The following is an 18,700-nucleotide window of genomic DNA, read 5'->3' as shown; positions in this document are numbered from 1 at the left end:
ATCATCAGCGTTCTCCGGGCCAATCACGGAACCAGCAAGATCTGAAAAGGAGCGCTCACCTCGAGTTGCTTCACCTCAACTGGTTGACAGATACGGACCGCACCGCTAGGGGAAGACCACACGAAGCAGACATGTATGGCTGCGTTCCGATATTGACTGTTAGCACTGAAATTCTATGGTATACATGACACAAACTATGTATTTTCAGTACTGACAATGAATTTCGGAACGCAGCCTATATAACAGCAATATTGTATGTCAGCTGAGGACTCCTATTGCGAATTTGAATGTCTGAGGGACGACTACCAAATACTAGCCTAGCACAGTTCTGATCTTTCAGCGATCACTCATTAAATACTCGCTTGAATTCGTTGCGTGTAATCGAAGCCGCGACCCATGACATCGCCGAATAATTCGTAGAACTTTAGAATCACGATACGATGGTAGCGATTCTTCCGAAACTCACGAGCATGTGGTAAAGCAGCGTGAATTTCAATTTAACGAATTAGATGATAGCTTATTCCTTGTCCGGCTAAATACGCGGATAGACAGGCGCGCATCCGCGGAAGATAGTCAAGCCTTAGTAGCTTATCCTCCTAATATTTCGGAACCATATAATATGGCACCTCTTCCGACTAATGTAACTGAATTAGCTATTGATGGTGAAATAAACCAATTCCGGTCGCAAATAAACAATGCAGATGAGCAAGTTCCTGCAGCTCCCGTGGATAGAGATTACGACATCCAACGCGAACAAATACTCTTGGATATCATAACTCAGATGCGGCAACAAATGTGTCACATGAATGAGCAAATCCATGCACTCGCGGAAAGTCACTATAATAACCGAAAACGGTCTTATGAACGTGACGTACGGACAAACAGCCAACGATGTACGAAACCGCCACTTGCGTACTTCTAATTATATGCAACTAAAAGAAGCACGAAATATAATACCCGAATTCGACGATACTTCGCAGAGTCACCTGCAAGAATTTCTAAATGCAAGGTCTTACGTTATGAATAACATTAATCCCGAGGAAGAACCTATGTTACTCGAAGCAATATTATGTACCAAACTGAAAGGCAAGGCTATGATAGATTTCGACACTAGGGATATTCAAAATTTCGAGCAATTGAAACAAGAATTAGAAATATGCTATTCGACCAGGAAAAGTACGACCCATTTACAAATTGAATTTAATTCCTTGAAGCAACGAGTAGGCGAAAGTGCGAGTAGGCAAGGATACGGATTGCGCACCGACAAACTTGCAATGCAGCTTTACGAATCCATGATAGATGGACAAAGACACACTACAGAACAAAAACGCGTCATCTTAGAAACAATATAAAAACAGGCACACTACAATACTATCAGATTGGTCTGAACAACGACATTAAGTTACTCGTTCACTCACAAAACTATCGTACGTTGCATGAAGCCATAGCCGGAACTAGTTCGGAAGAACGATTAACAGGATCGAGCCGACCATTCATAAAACATAAGCTGAATCAAAACATACACAGCGACCGAACACCGCATTGTTCGAAATGTGGCAAACTCGATCATTATGAGCGTGATTGCAGGGTAAGCAGATATCCGATTCGATATTCCTTACCTAAGCCGAGCAGCACACCCCGCATAAATATAATGCAAAAATACTGCAACCGTTGCAGAAAGTCGGGACATAACAACGAGGAATGTTGGTTCCAAAATAGTGAACACACTCATAAAAAATATACAGCTGCTAATATCGAGCCACGAGCTTGGAAACCAAGTAACAAAAGAAATAATAACAACAACAAAGAAGACATAGAAGTATCCATGACTAAACCTCCTCGCCCAGCGGATGAGTACCGAGTGTCCTATACCGATGGAACAACGAAATCTGTACCGGTTTAAATTTAATTACTATACCAATAAAGGAAACTAAACGATCCTTGACAGATTTATTAGTGGATACCGGATCTGCTATTACGTTATTTAAATTACGAATTTAAAAGGGGAAACTTTAATTCACGATAAGAAAATCACTGTTTCGGAAATAACCGGGCATAAAACGAATAGTTTAGGCGTAATTATAGCTACTATATTGTTACCCGTTAAGAAATAAAACATTCAATATACATAATCCCTGACGACTTTCCTATCGATTATGATTGCATCCTAGGCGCAGACTTATTGCAGAAATACAGAGCCACCTACGATTATAATATAAGGCAGTTACACATTCGTAATTTTTACACTATATTCGTGTAACAAGATTATTTTACCACCACGGAGTGAAACAATTATACAAGCTTACACTAGCCATAATATTACAGGAATAGTACAGGCTTGAGAAGCATTACCAGGAGTATTTATTGGAAACTGCTTAGTAAAACCACATGAAAATACCTGTCCTACCAGTATCATCAACTTAACCGAGCAAGGTTAAAAGCTTAAAAAGCAAAGGAGATTCCGACAACGTGCGTAACCATAGAAAAAATAGAAGCGTCTGATGTTATTACGAATCCCGAAAGTCGGCAGCATAAGTCACGTGGGATATTACAACCGCGCACGGAAAGAATAAAGAAACTACTACGTTTAGCACATCTGAACCCCGAAGAACAAAGGACTATAGAATATTTATGTGAAGAATTTCGCGATATTTTCCACTTAGAAGGAGAACCTCTGACATGCACGAACCGAGTGGAACATGAAATAACTCATATTGATACTGCACCTGTTAACGTTCGACTTTATCGATTACCCGAAAAACACAAACTAGAGATAAACCGACAAATAAAAGAAATGCTGCATAACGGTATTATACGTTCAAGCAACATTCAGTGGAATGCATCCTTATTAGTAGTGCCGAAAAAAAGTGGCGCTGTCGCAGAACAGAAATTACGAGTAGTCGTAGATTTCCGAAAACTGAACGACCTTACAATTGGAGATTCCTTTCCTCTATATAATATAACTGATATATTGGATCAACTAGGCAACTCCAAATATTACGACATTGGACCTCGCATCGAGATATCATCAAATCACCATGGCTGAGCAAGACAAAGGTAAGACAGCGTTCTCCATACCTTACGGGCATTATGAATTTACCCGAATGCCCTTTGGCTTGAAAAACGCACCCGCTACATTTCAGTGGTTAATGAATTCTGTCTTACATGGAATTCAAGGACTTCGGTGTTTAGTATATTTGGACAATATATAGGATTTTTCAATAAGGGCGGGTCGATGTTGCAATGGAATAAAACAAGCTGTGTGTGAGGTATTAACGAAATTCTTTTTTATTTGAAAGGCTCATGTATGCCATTATGTGTGGAATATAACATCGTTCAAATGTCCGCCGCGGCTTCTCACGGTGGCACGGATCCGAGTGGTCCAATGATTCTACCGCATAAATCCGGCTGAATTTGAGCGATGGTCTGGGTTATGTTGACTTTAAGGGCATCGGTCGATTGCGGCTTATTGGCATAGACCTGCGACTTCAGAAAACTCCACAAGAAAAAATCTAGCGGGGTCAAATCGCACGATCTTGGTGGCCAATTCACGTCACATCCACAAGAGATAACCATACCCTCAAATCGTTCATGCAGAATGTCCATTGTGGCGTCCGCTGTGTGGCATGTAGCGCCGTCCTGCTGGAACCACATATCGTCCACGTCGATATCGTTCAATTTGGGCCAAAAGAAATTGGTTATCATCGTTCTGTAGCGCTCGCCATTGACGGTGATGGCCTCACCAACGTCGTTTTCGAAAAAGTACGGACCAATGACGCCGCCGGCCCAAAATCCGCACCAAACAGTAAGTTTTTGTGAATGCATTGCTACCTGTTAAACCTCGTGTGGGTTGGCGTCGTGCCATATACGGCAATTATGCTTGTTAACATAGCCATTCATCCAAAAATGCGCCTCGTCGCTAAAGATGATTTTTCGGCCAAAATTGGGGTCCTCTTCCAAATGCTCCGAAGCCCAGTTAGCGAACAAACGGCATTGTCTATGGTCATTAATTTTGAGCTCCTGGGCCAGTTGGATCTTGTACGGGTGCAGGCTCAAGTCCCGACGCAAAATTCGCCAAGTTGAAGCCTGCGAAAGGCCGAGTTCTTGTGCGCGGCGAGGAATTGACTGCCTCGGGTTCTCTTGCACACTTTCACTTACAGCGGCGATGTTCTAAGCCGATCTGGCGTTCCTTTGACGTACGGGTGTTGGCTGATCGTTTGCCGAACCGGTCGTCTCGAATTTGGCCACCAAACGTTGGAGAGTCGACTTTGAAGGGCCACCGCGTCTGCTGTAAAATGGGCGCAACGCGCGCAACGTTTGCACTAACGAACACTCATTTTGATAATAAAGTTTTATCATTTGGACGTGCTGCTCAATCGTGTAACTTGTCATGGTGATTTGGCATCAGTGACTGAATAATAAACAACAGGTTAGACAGACGCAAAACAACATGGCCGCCACAGGCTGTCAACATCGACCCGCACCAATTGAAAAACCCTGTAGTTATATACGGAGTCAGCTTACAAGAGCACAACCAAAAGCTCAAAGAAGTAATGCAAACCTTAACCGTAAAAGAAATTGCAACCTCAAACTACAACCCGAAAAATGCGAATTTCTCCGAAAGGAAGTAATATATCTAGGGCACATCATTACCAATGAAGGGATTAAGCCAGATCCTTCAAAATTAGATGTACGTAATTTTCCTACTCCTATGAAAATAAAAGATGTTCAATCATTCATCGGATTAGCAGGATATTACCGTAAATTCATTGAAAATTTCTCGAATATAGCAAAACCTCTCACGAAATTAGTCAAAAAAGGTGAAAAGTTTATATGGACCACAGCGCAACAAAACGCTTTTGACACTTTAAAAGAAAAGCTTACAACAGCGCCCGTCCTTAAATATCCTGATTTTAGCCAGGAATTTATTGTCACCACCGATGCTTCCGATCATGCTATAGGAGCGATATTATCGCAAGGGCCAATAGGACAAGATCGTCCTATCTCACACGCCAGTCGAGTACTATCTCGGGCAGAACAGAACTATAATACTACCGAAAAGAAACTTTTAGCAATCGTATGGTCTATTAAACATTTCCGACCTTATTTATATGGGACCAAGTTTAAGATAGTTACTGACCACAAACCCTTGACATGGCTATTCAATGTTACCGATCCTGGATCAAGATTAGTACGATGGAGACTAAAACTAGAAGAATACAATTACGAAATCATCCATAAGCCAGGCAAAGCAAACTTGAACGCTGATGCTCTAAGCAGAAATGTCGCCCCACTTATTCTCAAAGTAAGTATCGAAATTAAAAGGGACACTATCCAAAACGAAGAAAAAGAAGAGCCGGGTGCTACACGAACATATAGTAAAGAAGAAAAAAGGCAGTTATTATATGAATACCACGATACCCCTTTAGGAGGACATCAAAGCGTACATCGGACACTGAATAGGCTTCGACTAAACCATAACTGGGAAAACATCACAACGGATGTAAAAAATTACATTAACCAATGCATCTATTGCCAGAAGAATAAGTTAGCGCCCCGCATCAAGTCACCTTTAATGCTCACCGATACTCCTGATAAGCCATTTGAAAAATGCGCTCTAGACATTGTAGGACCTTTACCAATAACCAATAATGAACATAAATATTTACTAAGTTTCCAATACAATCTAACAAAATTCAGTAAAGCAATCTCAATTCCGAATCAAGAAGCATCTACTATTGCTAAGCAATTCACGACCAAAATTATACTCGAGTACGGAATACCCGACAAAGTATTAACAGACCAAGGAACAAATTTTTTAAGTAATATATTCAAGAATATTTGCAAATTATTAACAATCGAAAAGATTCAAACAACTGCATACCATCCCCAGAGTAATGGCTCACTAGAACGATCTCATAGAACACTAGCTGAATATCTGCGACATTATATTAATTCGGATCAAACTGACTGGAACGAATGGATACCCTATGCTATGTTCACCTATTACACTACACCACATACGAGTACGAATTTTACTTCATTTGAATTAATATATGGACATCAGGCCTTCCTACCATTCGCTATATTACAACCTCGCAAACCCTCTTTTCTTTTTTTTTTTGGTCACGCAGGGGAAATCCTCATGGATACCCCCTCCCCTTGGGGGAGAGGGGTTATGTCGGACTCTTACCGGCTAAAACCCCTGCGAGATGTCTACCTGTCGGACCGTGAGGAGGAGAGTCAGGGGAACCACTCCCGTATTCCCTCCCCAACCCCCCGGCCCCAGGGCTTCTTTCCGGGAGCCCCTCGCCACCTGTGTACCGCGCCCTGTTCCACGAAGGGAATCCAGGGCGTGGTCCCAGGCGGGGGTTACTCCCCGTCGGTTGGCCTTCTGGTGTCTCCTACCAAGGAGGAAGGGGACATCCACCCCCTCCTTACCCCCCTCCCTGCTAGTCAGGGAGAGGAGGATTTGTAGGGGAGCGGGCCCGGCCCCAACCGGGGCACCGCTCCTCCCTGTCCTTACCTATCCGGTCGCTTGGGGGAGGGGAGGCAGGGAAGGCGTCTCGCCGCCCCCCTACTCCCCCCTTGCGACCGGTGTCGGGCTCGGGGCGGCCGAGGGAGCTCCCGTCCCTCGCGGGCCTGGGACCCCTCCTCGGCCGGCGCTGCCCCGAGCCCGTTGTCGCTCCCATCGTCCCCCTGGGGGCGTCTGCCGCCCGGGAGCTGCTCCTCGCAGCCCCGGTGCGGCCGACGCCCCCATTCGGCGGTCTCCTTCTGGGACATCACTGTCTCGCAGAAGGAGACCGCCGCTGACCACACCTTCTCGCTCCCGCACATGGCTTTGACCATGTGCGGGAGCGAGAGCTCCCCCTCTTGGCACCCCACCGCCCCGCAGAGGACACGGCGCTCCCCGGCCCATGCTGGGCACGCGACCAGGGTGTGGTGCGCCGTGTCCTCCGGCGCAGGGCAGTGGTGGCATCGAGTGGTGAGCTCCTTCCTTATCCGGCACAGGTACCGACCGAAGCACCCGTGCCCGCTCAGCACCTGCGCCAGACGGAAGGATAGTCCACGTTCCCTCCTGCCTGTCAATTCGAACAGGCAGGGGCGGACAGCTGCTGCTGTCGCTGGCCTGGGACCCCGGGGGTCGGACAATAAGTCCTCCCACCTCTCCCGGGTCCGGGCCTCGGCTTGGAGCTTCAGACCCCTTAGGGCCCTGGCCAACATTCTTCCCTCCCTGTGAAGCTCCTTTACCCTCCAGTAAAGGAGATGCCGTTCCTCGGCTAGGAGCTCCACAGGGGGGACGCCGGCCAGGGTGGTTGCCACCATGTACGACACGGTCCGGTACCCCCGAATCGCCCTGATGAGCACGGGCCTCAGGGCCTGCCGCAGTGCGCACTTGCCTCTGCGGGCCTCGCAAACCCTCTTACACCTTTAACGACTACGCTCAGGAAGTCAAAAAAAGATTGCGAGCTGCAAACCAAACAGCCAAGGAATACCTCAAACAGGAAAAACAGAAAAGCAAGGCATACTACGACAAAAAAACTAAAGAAGTCACATTTAAAATCGGTGATAAAGTGTTATTATATGTCCGGAGAGGACGATCGAAAAAACTAGATACGTTATGGATAGGACCGTATGAGATAATTGAGAAAAATTCTGATGTAAATTATACGATAAAAAAGGGACGAAAAACAGTACGCACCCATGCGAATAGATTAAAACTTTTCATCGGTAACTAACATAAAACAAGAAAAAAAAGGGAAAGTCCGAAACACCTCTTTCTGTCCAACTACAGGGCATTAATCTTTGGGACGATAAAGCTAACTGCTACAGAACCCAGTTTTGACCCAGCATACGAGATACAGGAATTTCAACATAATCTTGGAATCTACTTTGAGAAAATTGGGCATTTGTACAAAACCAAATCAGTATGGAAATTAGTGGTAAAGTTGGAGATACACTCTCTGAAGACTAGAGTGAGCAGACTTCAAGAATACGCCAACCAGACAAGAAAAATATGCAGCAAGCCGAATCTAAGGAATACCGTGAGAACCATTTGCCACAACCTGTACATCGTCATAGGAAAAGACATCGAATGGGTAACGAAATTACTAAAAAGCATCGATCTAATATATAAGCCACAGATTAATCTGCGACGTGGAATGATAGACGGAATAGGATCCATAACAAAAATACTATGTGGAACAATGGATGTGAATGACGAAAAAATCATTACCGAACAGATACATTTACTGAGTAATAACCAACAGATTCTACAACATTCTTAGAAACACCAAATCGAAATCTTGAACGCTACTATAGCTCACCTAGGCAATCTAGAGACTACCTTAAGTCATAACGAAGACATTTTAATAAACCTTCTTCTTCTTCTTCTGGTGCCTTCTCCTTACAGAAGGTTGACGACCATCATGTGATATTCCTCCCTATTTCGAATCAATGCGGCCACGTTGCGAACTCCTAACCATTGGCAGAGATTTCGTAACCATAAGAACCTCTTCCTACCCATTCCGCGCCTTCCCTCCAATTTGCCCTCGATGATAATTTGTAGTAAATTGTACTTGTTGTTTTGAAAAATGTGGCCAAAATACGCGGCTTTCCTCTGCTTCACGATTGTTAATATCACTCGTGTCTTCTCAGCTCGTTGAAGTACTTCGCCGTTAGTGATCCGGTCCACCCACGGCATTCTGCGATACATCCACATCTCAAATACCTCCAGTCTGTTCATTGAGGACATCTTCAACGTCCAACCTTCCATAGAGCAGCACCGATATCACATAGCATCTCACGACACGCCACCGAGTCTCAAATCTGAGGCCGCGTCTGCATACGAGTCCTCTCATCCTTCGAAACACTCCATCTCGATTCTGACCCTAATCTCCTCGTCAGGGTCCCATTTTTCATTCAGCCAACATCCAAGGTACTTGAATCGTGACACCCTCTCAATTCGGTTTCCGACTAATGTGATCTCCACATTATCAATCTCTTGTTTACTGATTATCATGATCTTCGTCTTCCGGATATTCATCTTCAATCCAAATTCCCTACTCCTTTCATCGACTCTATTCATCAGCAATTAGAGATCCTCTATGTTATCAGCAAGGACCACGGTCTGCATATCGAATGTTGCTGATTCGCTTGCCGTTGATTTTGATCCCCTTATCAACCTCATCCAGGGCGCTTTGAAATATTGCTTCTGAATACAGATTGAAAAGGGCCGACGACAGAATGCACCCCTGTCTCACCCCCTTCAGAATTTTGATTTCTTCCGTAATGTACTCTCCCACTCTGATCTGAGCTGTTTGGTTCCAGTACAGCTTCTTGATGACATTGATGTATTTACTGTCCAGCCCGATGCGCCTGAGTTGGCTGATGAGAATGTCATGTTTCACGTTGTCAAAGACTTTTTCGTAGTCAATAAAGCATGCAAAGACATTTTTCTGTTGATCTAGATATTTCTGAACCAGGACCTGCATAGCAAACAAGGCATCTCTTGTCCCCAAGCCATTCCTAAATCCAAACTGAGTTTCCCCAATGTTCTCTTCTATTTTCCTCCATAGCCGAGTATGGATAATTCTCAGAAACATTTTCAATGCATGACTCATAAGACTGATAAGTCTATAGTCGCTGCATTGTTTCGTGTTCGATTTTTTGGGAATACTGATAAATGTGGATTTCAGCCATTCCATGGGAATGTTCCTGGTGTTGTATATGTGGTTAACATCCTTAAGAGGATGTCGTTTTATCGATGTCAATCAACTTGAGTATCTCCGCATTCACCTTATCTGGTCCGACCGCTTTACCTGTTCTTGCCAAACTTAAGGCTTTTCTCACTTCCACCTTGATTATTTCCGGACTCTCCAGTTCCTCATCAATGTCCTCATCCTCCGATCGATTGTCTCCGAATAGTTCTGTGATGTAGTTCTTCCACACTTTCACCTGTTCTTCCTTATCCACAATAAGTTTGTTGTCGCCATCAATCAGTCCCGCGCCTACCCTTCTCCAAGCGGTGTTTGTCATTTCCCTCACTCTTTTGTGAAGATTGAAACTGTCATGTTTTTTTTTCAAGTTTTTCTATTTCTTGACATTTTCCATTGATCCAAGCTTCCTTTGCTTCTCTAATTTTCCTTCTGATAATTCTCTGGATGTTTTTATATACTACTTCCTCATTTTTGTTCTTTCTCCGCTGCTCCATTAAGTCGAGAATTTCGTCAGTCATTCACTCTTCTTTTTTATTATTTATCTGAGTGCCTAGCTATTTCATTGCTGTCTCTTTAAGTGTCTTCTTTAGTTGTTTCCATGTTTCTTCCACATTGAGTTCAGGTTGTGCGTCTATTCCTGCGATTTTCCTGTTCAAAGTGTCCTTGACATTGTTTCTGATGACGGGATTCTTCAATTTTTTGGTGTTGATTTTCTTCACCAGATGTTTTCCTTGTTGCATTTTCAACCGGAGTCGGATCCCCGCCACCACTGGATTGTGATCTGAGTTCATCTCAGCTCCCGGTACGTTTTCACGCTTTTGACGTAATTTCTGAAACGTTTGTTGATCATAATGTAGTCGATCTGATTCCTTACTATGTTGCCTTGGGCATCATCCATTGGGGATCGCCAAGTGTACAGTCGGCGTGGTGGTAGCTGGAACCATGTGTTCATAATGACCATCTGTCTCTACTGACATAACTGTAACAGTCTGTCTCCTCTTTCGTTTCCTTACCCTAGCCCATATGAGTCCACAATTTTTTCAACCTATCCTTGACCGATTTTGGCGTTTAGGTCGCCCATCACTATATTGATGTCATGGTCTTTAAGAGTATTCATCAAGCCCTCCAACTGTTCATAGAATTCCTCACTTTCTTCCTGCGTTTTATCAAGAGTCGGTGCATAAACCTGGATCAAATTAATGTTCTTAGGGTGTCCTTTTATCTGAACAGCATGCAACACTCGGATATTGCCACAAAGTTGGCGACATACTTGGTCAAACGTCGCGCCACCAGGACAGCCATTCCATGTCTATGCTTTATGTCGTCCTTAGGGCTTCCAAAGTAGCACATCGTCGCCCCCTCAGTTCCAAGTTGTCCGTTTCCAGGCCATCGGATTTTACACATTCCTAAGATATCCAGATTCATTCTTTGCATTTCCAAGGTCGCATTCCTTAATTTTCCCGCCTGAAACAGAGTCCGCATGTTCCACGTCGCAATCCTGATTGGTTTATGTTTATTATGTTTGTTGACCAGTCGCATATTTTCCAAGTGAGACCTGGTTCCTATCTGTTCTTGGCCGGTATTCCATTTCACACTTCCAAGCCCGGACATCTCGAAACGCCGGTTGCTAGCCGGGTCGCATGGCACACCTTTTTCCTTAAATTGTATTCTCATGATGATTTATTAAGAGCGTTATTAATACAGTGGGGCCCCTAATCCTTCTGCATTTTCTTGTCAGCCGCCCATTCTGGGTCAGACGCCACGCTTTTCACCATATCTGGCTATTCTCATTTAGTTTAGCCTGCAGGTCGATGCAGTTTCCAGGATGTGGCATGTGGAGCCATAGATGAGAACTGGATGCCCTCTGGGGACCAATCACCTCCATCTGTTGACTACCAGGTTGGTACGTCTCCAGACGCGACCGTTTTTGGTGAAAGGTTCTACCCCACAGCGCATCCCTACATCCCTTTTTTTAGCAAACCACATGCGCAAAATTCAATTAGAACAGCTTCAAGAACTAGTACAGGACGAAATAGACGAACATTTCGCTGTCATAAATATGATTATTGCTGATTTAATGCGAGACGTAGAAAACGTGATAGAATATTTACTGCATTTAAGACATAGGGTACTGCACCCACACTTAACACCCGTTGCCGGTGTAATAGCTAAACTTAAGGAAACCTCGCTTTAAATTACCACAAGAGACATGTTTTCCATTTGCAACAGATATAGGAAATTGGTTAGAAATGAAGAAACTGATAACTGTAAGCGTTTATTATAGGAACGGATACCTTTTTACTATTTCACGGATTCTACTAGTCACCTAACCCCGCTTATGATGTATTACATGTAACTATACTCTGTACCCTGTACCTATACTCGACCATAGCAATATTTTCGCTTTAGCCGATATCAATTACTTCACGGTAGCAATCGACAAGGACGACCATACATATATGATATTAACTGAACAAGATCTAGATAAATACGCACAATCCAAAACCACATATGTAAGTCAACAAAATAATCCGGTATATCAAATAAATTCTGAATCATCGTACGAAATACAAATATACGCGCGATCATGATCATTCGTACAAAATTGTAGCACAAAATATATTAGTACTAATTGCACGATCATTATTCCTTTGAAAAATTCACATTCATGGTTATACTCGACACCCTGCGAGAAAACAATTTCTATATCTTGTCCAAAAGTTAAAGAATTAGCCAAACTTATAAGATCAGGATCGATAAAAGCACACCAGGAATGTAAGTTCACAATTGACGATATAACTCTAGCTGCTCCTGGTACGATAAAGGAAAACACAATTCCAGCATATTTACCTGATTACAATCTAACCTTTCTAGGAACCAAATCACTAGTAGAGGAACACAAGAACAAAATACTACAATTAAATCTAAAGAAAATTCCACATCCTGACGAATTATTAAAATTAAGTACCAAATTAGAAGATATAAGTCTAAATTTAGAAAACAAACAAAACCCATTATTCACGCATAGCTACATCATTTTCCCTACGATGAGCTGCATAATTATTTTAATAATAACAATCTCCACCATATGAGTCATTAAACAACTAAGAAAACGCAAATGCAGTAACCCATCGACATGAAAGAAAAAGGGGGACCTAGCATCAACATGACACGATTGTACAAAAAACACTGTCACCGGAACACACATATAATTGTATCTGTTTGTATAATTATTGTAGTTATTTAATGCGAAAACGTCGTGCTTCCGTTTTCTTTTCCCAATAGGGAGAGGGTGTTGTAACCGCGTCCTAATTATTCCACCTTATGTTGCAGTTAGTTAGTAAGCGCGCAATACACAATTCGATTAAAGTGCTGACGCCATAAAGTATTTGTAATACATAAACTTGCAACTCTACTGACTGAGACCACGAAAGTAGGTTATTGTGTCAGTCATACCAAAAGCACCAGGATATATAAGACTGGAGCCGAAAAAGACGAGCAGATAGAAGATTGAACCGAAAACTGAGCGTCTCGATAGTTAACGTATAAATCCGGGTCCGTTATTCTACACTAGTACGTAAGCGCAAATGTAAGAAGGAACGAATAAACGCCATCTTCTTTTGTACGACCGATTACTTCTATCTCGCCTGTACCAGCGAAGCTCGGGATCCCAATCGCTAAGACCACGAACGAACCCGAAACCTAACCGGCCTTAGTGCATCAGGCGCGAAAGCTACGACTCTGGGCTCCGGTGCAGCGATGAGCGGTGTCCCGATCAGAAAGTGACCCGGGGTCAACGGATTGTAGTCATCGATGTGATCAGAGACTGCGGCAATGGGCCGAGAATTTAACGAGGCTTCTATACGACATAGGAGCGTGGTCATTTCTTCGAATGTTAGCGTCTGACTGCCGATGCAGCGTCGAAGATGATGTTTGACGCTTTTGACGACGGCCTCCCAGAGTCCGCCGAAATGCGGAGCTGAAGGGGGAATGAATTGCCACCCCACTCCGTCAGTCGCGACGCAGTTCAGCATGCTCGTGTTGCGGGTCACTTGATGAAAGGCGGTGCGGAGTTCCTTTTCGGCGCCTTGGAACGTTGTGCCGTTGTCGGAATATAGAGAGGTTGGCAACCCTCGTCGTGAGACAAAGCGATGGTATGCCGCGATGAAAGCGGATGTGCTGTAGTCGCTTACGAGCTCAATGTAGATGGCCTTTACTGTCATGCAAACAAATAAGGCAATGTACGCTTTATGAGATTTGTGCCCACGGCCAGGAGCGTTGAGTATGGCGATAGGACCGGCATAGTCGACGCCGGTGTGAACAAACGCTCGAACCTGGCGATTTACGCGTATCTCCGGAAGCTCGCCCATAAGCTCAGTGGGGATCTTAGCTCCCTCACGCGCGCATCGAACGCAGCGGTGTAACACAGATTGAACTGTCGCGCGGGCGCGAAGGATCCAGAAATTTTCACGTAGTGCAGCGAGAGCTAACTGGGACCCAGCATGACAATTGCTTAAATGATAGTATCGAATGATCAACGTGAGAAGAGGATGTGTTCGGAGGAGAATGGGCTGTTTTCTCACATCCGGAATCTTGGCGTGCCGAAATCTTCCTCCGACCCGTAGAAGTCCGTTTGAGTCTACAAATATTTAAGTTGTAACTCGACAGCGGATTTGATTTCGCCAGCTGGCGGTTCCAAAGAAGGAGCTCAATCTCCTCAGAAAAAGAATCAGACTGCATGACTTTAAGCCAATATTAGTTGGCCAACTGAAGATCGTATGCAGTTAATGCCAAAGTGCCTCGAGGAGGGCCAGTATCATCGCCGATCCTTTTCGATCAAAATCGACGAGTGAAGCAGAGGACATATGTTGTTACTCTTAAAAACCTTGTCCAGGACGAAAACCTATGTTGTAGATCCTATGGTTCCGAAGTAGTAGCAACATGTGCTGACAGCAACATGTACTCAGTGCGCTCCTCGAGAGTTGGTCCAGTGAAGCTTGGTCACCGCTCCTGACTTTGTTGCAACCATGACGGACCGGACCTCCACAACGGATGGTGCAAGAACTCCTCACGTAACAATCCACGAGAGGCGCAATCGGCAAGGTTATCTTGCGTCAGAACGTGCCGCCAAGTAGCATGAGAAGTAACCGCTTGAATTTTGACTACCCGGTTCGCCACGAAAGTCTTCCACCTGCTGGGCGGATGACTTAACCAAGCCAACACTATTGTGTAATCCGTCCAGCAGTAACATGTCAACGAGGCAACGCTCAGGAGCGTTGCCTCGTTGACCCACGACCCACAAGGGAACGCGTGGAGCTAGCAAATTGAAGCAACCGTGCAAGCAACAACGCTGCGCACAGCTCGAGGCGCGGCACGCTTATTGTTTTGAGCGGCGCGACTTTAGATTTCGCGAGGAGTAACGCCACAGTAGTGTTGTTGGCGTTCGCGACAATACGTAGATACACTACGACAGCATACGCTTTTGTAGACGCGTCCGCTAACGCATGAAGTTCGACTCGAACAGAACCTGCGCCTAGTCCGGTCCAACGCGGAATTGTGAATTTCTCTAACCGAGGAAATTGCGTCTGAAATTGCGACCAACCATGATGTAAAGCCTGGGAAACCCGCTCGTCCCATCCGCACCTGAGTGCCCATAATTGCTGCAACAACATTTTTGCGTAAACCATCACTGGGGCTGCTCAGCCCAGTGGGTCAAAAAGCTTAAAAATGGTGGACAAAATTTCTCGTTTGATCAGACCGGAAATCGAGGGTGTCGCTGTTTTAAAGTAAAGTATGTCCCGTTCAAAATGCTATGAAATGCCCAACACTTTAAGAGGCTCGTCGGGCAAGAAATCCTTATTGCGAGCGAGCCCATGATCGGAAGGATTGATATCCTCCAGTACCGAGGTACAATTGCTCGCCCACTTGCGCAGCTGGAAGCCGCCTCGAGATAAGAGGGCGATCAACTGATTGCGGGTTTGAATAGCCGACGTTATGTTATCTGCGCCAAGCAGGCAGTCGTCCACATATGTTTGATGCAATATAACGGGCACTGCTTGCGGGAACTCTGCGTCCTCATCGTTAGCGAGTTGTCGCAGCACTCAGATAGCGAGGAACGGAGACGGCAGCAGTGTGTGACGGTGAGGAGGCGAAACTCCTCGTCTGGATCGGATGTAGAGGCCCTCCATAGAATTCGTTGGAAGTCACTGTCTCGCAGATCAATGAGCACTTGCCGATACATCTTCGATATATCGGCTGTAAGTGCGTACTGAAATTGTGGCCAAATGAGAATGATGGCACTCAAATCCAATTGCAACTTGGTACCCGCCAACAAGAAATCATTGAGCGCCTTCCCATTGGACGAAGGACTGGAAGCGTTGAACACCATCTGCAATCGAGACGTCGCGCTGCTTTCGCGGAACATCGCGTGGTGCGGGATGTAGTAGGGTTCATGCTTCGGTGGGTTAGCTTCACCAGAAACGCGAGCTATATAACTCAGGCTCTCATATTCGGACATCAATTCCGCATAGGCGTTTGTCTTCTCTGCATCGGAGTGAAGACGTCGCTCGAGACTCCGGAGGCACGCTGATGCAACCGCACGAGACGTGTCGAGATCTGGCAACTGACCGTTCTTGAATGGGAATCGAACAATATAACGACCACTTGAGGACCACATATGTGTTTGCTTAAAATGCTCCTCGCAAGCACTCTCCTCAGGGCTCCAGTGCGTAACTGGAGACAGTTCCTCAACGTCCCAAAATCGTTGGAGGTCAAATCCGACATCTTCGACCACTGAACAATGGTGAATATGCGGTTGGGGCGATGCAGCGTCCTGATCTGCTGGCCCGGAAAGAATCCAGCCAAACACTGTGTTTTGGGCGATAAGATGCTCCGACGCACCCTTCCGCAACGGAGCACTGCACCGTACAAGTCGGCACCAATAATTAGGTCTATCGGTTCAGCATTGAACGGCCTACTGTCAGTGAAATGCAAGTCGCGCGTATGCGACCACTCGGTGACGCTCTTATATCGACTGGGACGTTATTGAGTCAACGAAGGGAGCACTATTGCATTCGCTGTAAAAGAAGGCACCGATTTATTATCGGGGCTCACCCGAATCGTAGCTGTATGTCGTGTCACGGACTGCGCTCCGCTAATTCCGGTAACGCGGAACGTGCATTTTGTTCGTTTCACACGCAAGAATTGTGCCAAGTTTTCAGAGATTAGAGTGGCGGCTGATCCTTGATCGAGCAAGGCACGGATTCGAGTGAAACGGCCTGAATGAGAAGATACCCGCACTCGCGCAGTGGCCAGAAGGACGGAAGATGTACCGATGACCGGAACTAAAGTAAAGCGAGGCAACCTTGTTATCCTGAATTGGGGGAGTGCCTCTTGAACCGGAGGCCACCAGAGAAGCGATTGCTTCAGGCGTGTCTCAACATTCGTGCAGCAACGTGTGGTGCCTTTTTGAATACTCTCGGCAACTTCCATAGCCATCAACCCGATGAGATGCTGACAGGCAATTGAAGCAGCGTTGCGATGATCGCACGAACTCGTACCGATCGCGCGGATACGCCAAAAGCCTTGAGCACGTATATAGAGGATGAGCAATCTTGCAGATTGGACAGTCTTGCGCCAATTGACCCGACCGCTGGGACGACAACTTTCGAGCAGATCGTCCGGATCTTGACGGCATTGCGACATGAGACACGACGAACTGGCTCCGCGAATTCTTGATCAGACGGAGTTCATGGGGTGGATCTCGTAAACTGCGTGTAACTGCTAGCGCTTCCAATGACCGCAAGTGAGATTCTAGGAATTTATCTAGAGCAAGAAACGTGGGGTACTCCACGGAATCTCGGAGCTCGTATTCCCATACTTTCTGCGTTTGGCGGTCCAGTTTCCGGACGACCAGCAACACTAGCCAATCATCCCAATGGTCGACCCAGGTATTTTAGAACCTGAATCGCTGACTTCGTGACGTCACGAAAATTCCCAAGCTCATGGGAATTCTCAATGATCAAAGCAGGCAAGGAGAGCAGCGCTTGCAAATGCACGGTAATGAGCTGGCGTTTGTTTTCATACCAAGATACAAGAATGTCTCATGCCACGGCAAAGTTGGCAGTGGTCAAAGCTAGGTGGCTGACAACATGAAGAGCCTTTCCTTTAACACAGGTGAGAAGATATTGTAGCCGATCAACTTCAGACAATGACTTGTCATTGTATATTAGCGAACGGAACCGATCGCGGAAGCTTTCCCACTGTTGTGGGGTGCCATCGAAGCTGAGCAAGTTAATGCGCAGCAGATGCGAGTTAACGTGAGGTTGCGTAGCTGGCATCAAACTTATATTGAGCGGTGACTGTGGTTACTCTACGGGCTTCTGCCATGAAATCAGAGGCCTCGTGATATGTGTCCTCCGCCTCAGCAAATTGGTCGGACACAAAGTAAGGAAGTGTTACTTGTTTGGAAGCCAGAGCTTCGCGAGTGAGTTTAACGTCCAAGTCTCGGTATCTCACATATGCTTCTTGCAGAGCGGCGAGACGCTGCTTGATTACAGCCGTCGTCCATTTTGCTTTTCCTAACTTCTTAAAGTTAGAGAGTGTGCGATTTAGGATTCGTATAGCCTGCTCTTGTTGAGCAAGATCGTCAAAATAATCCATGATATCGAGAAGAAAATACTGGATTATTCAATTATGATAAATCACGCAGTCACGAATAAGAATCAACGTCAACGCTTAAACAACAGTTACCAAACTAGAAGTAACGCAGCGCTCAGAGGCACCCGAATATGAAGAGCCCTACAGATGGACTATGTTTAGCGATGCGACCGTCAATCAACGATCTCTTAGACTCCGATCTGTCTCGAAGGAACAGAATGTTGCCGCGCCAGATGGTTGAGAGGCAGTGACGCAGGAATGCCAGAACACGCTTATCAGAAGGATCGGAGTTCGAGATGCTAGTAGACACGGATCTCGTGCGG

General features: G+C 45.4%; 1 protein-coding gene across 1 annotated transcript; it reads right to left on the bottom strand.

Moving 5' to 3' along the window:
• Positions 1-11,487: 11,487 nt before the first annotated feature.
• LOC105180506 (uncharacterized) lies at positions 11,488-14,089 on the bottom strand. Its single transcript, XM_025304091.1, has 2 exons — positions 13,415-14,089; positions 11,488-11,685 (listed from the first exon to the last, which is right to left on the bottom strand). The coding sequence occupies exons 1-2, from the start codon at positions 14,087-14,089 to the stop codon at positions 11,488-11,490; spliced, it is 873 nt and encodes a 290-aa protein (XP_025159876.1).
• Between the last annotated feature and the right edge of the window lie 4,611 nt (positions 14,090-18,700).

This window comes from Harpegnathos saltator, unplaced genomic scaffold (genome assembly GCF_003227715.2).
Source record: "Harpegnathos saltator strain DR-91 unplaced genomic scaffold, Hsal_v8.6 scaffold59, whole genome shotgun sequence".
Lineage (NCBI taxonomy): Eukaryota > Metazoa > Arthropoda > Insecta > Hymenoptera > Formicidae > Harpegnathos > Harpegnathos saltator.
The sequence above is the reverse complement of the archived record's forward strand: the minus strand, read 5'-3'. Positions and strand labels throughout refer to the sequence as shown.

Excerpts from the sequence above, each read along its gene's own strand:
- LOC105180506 (XM_025304091.1), bottom strand. The coding sequence starts at position 14,089 with ATGGGCGAGCTTCCGGAGATACGCGTAAATCGCCAGGTTCGAGCGTTT. Across the intron at positions 11,686-13,414 it reads TAAGGCCGGTTAGGTTTCGG|GGATGTAGGGATGCGCTGTG; the intron begins GTTCGTTCGTGG and ends TGCTAAAAAAAG.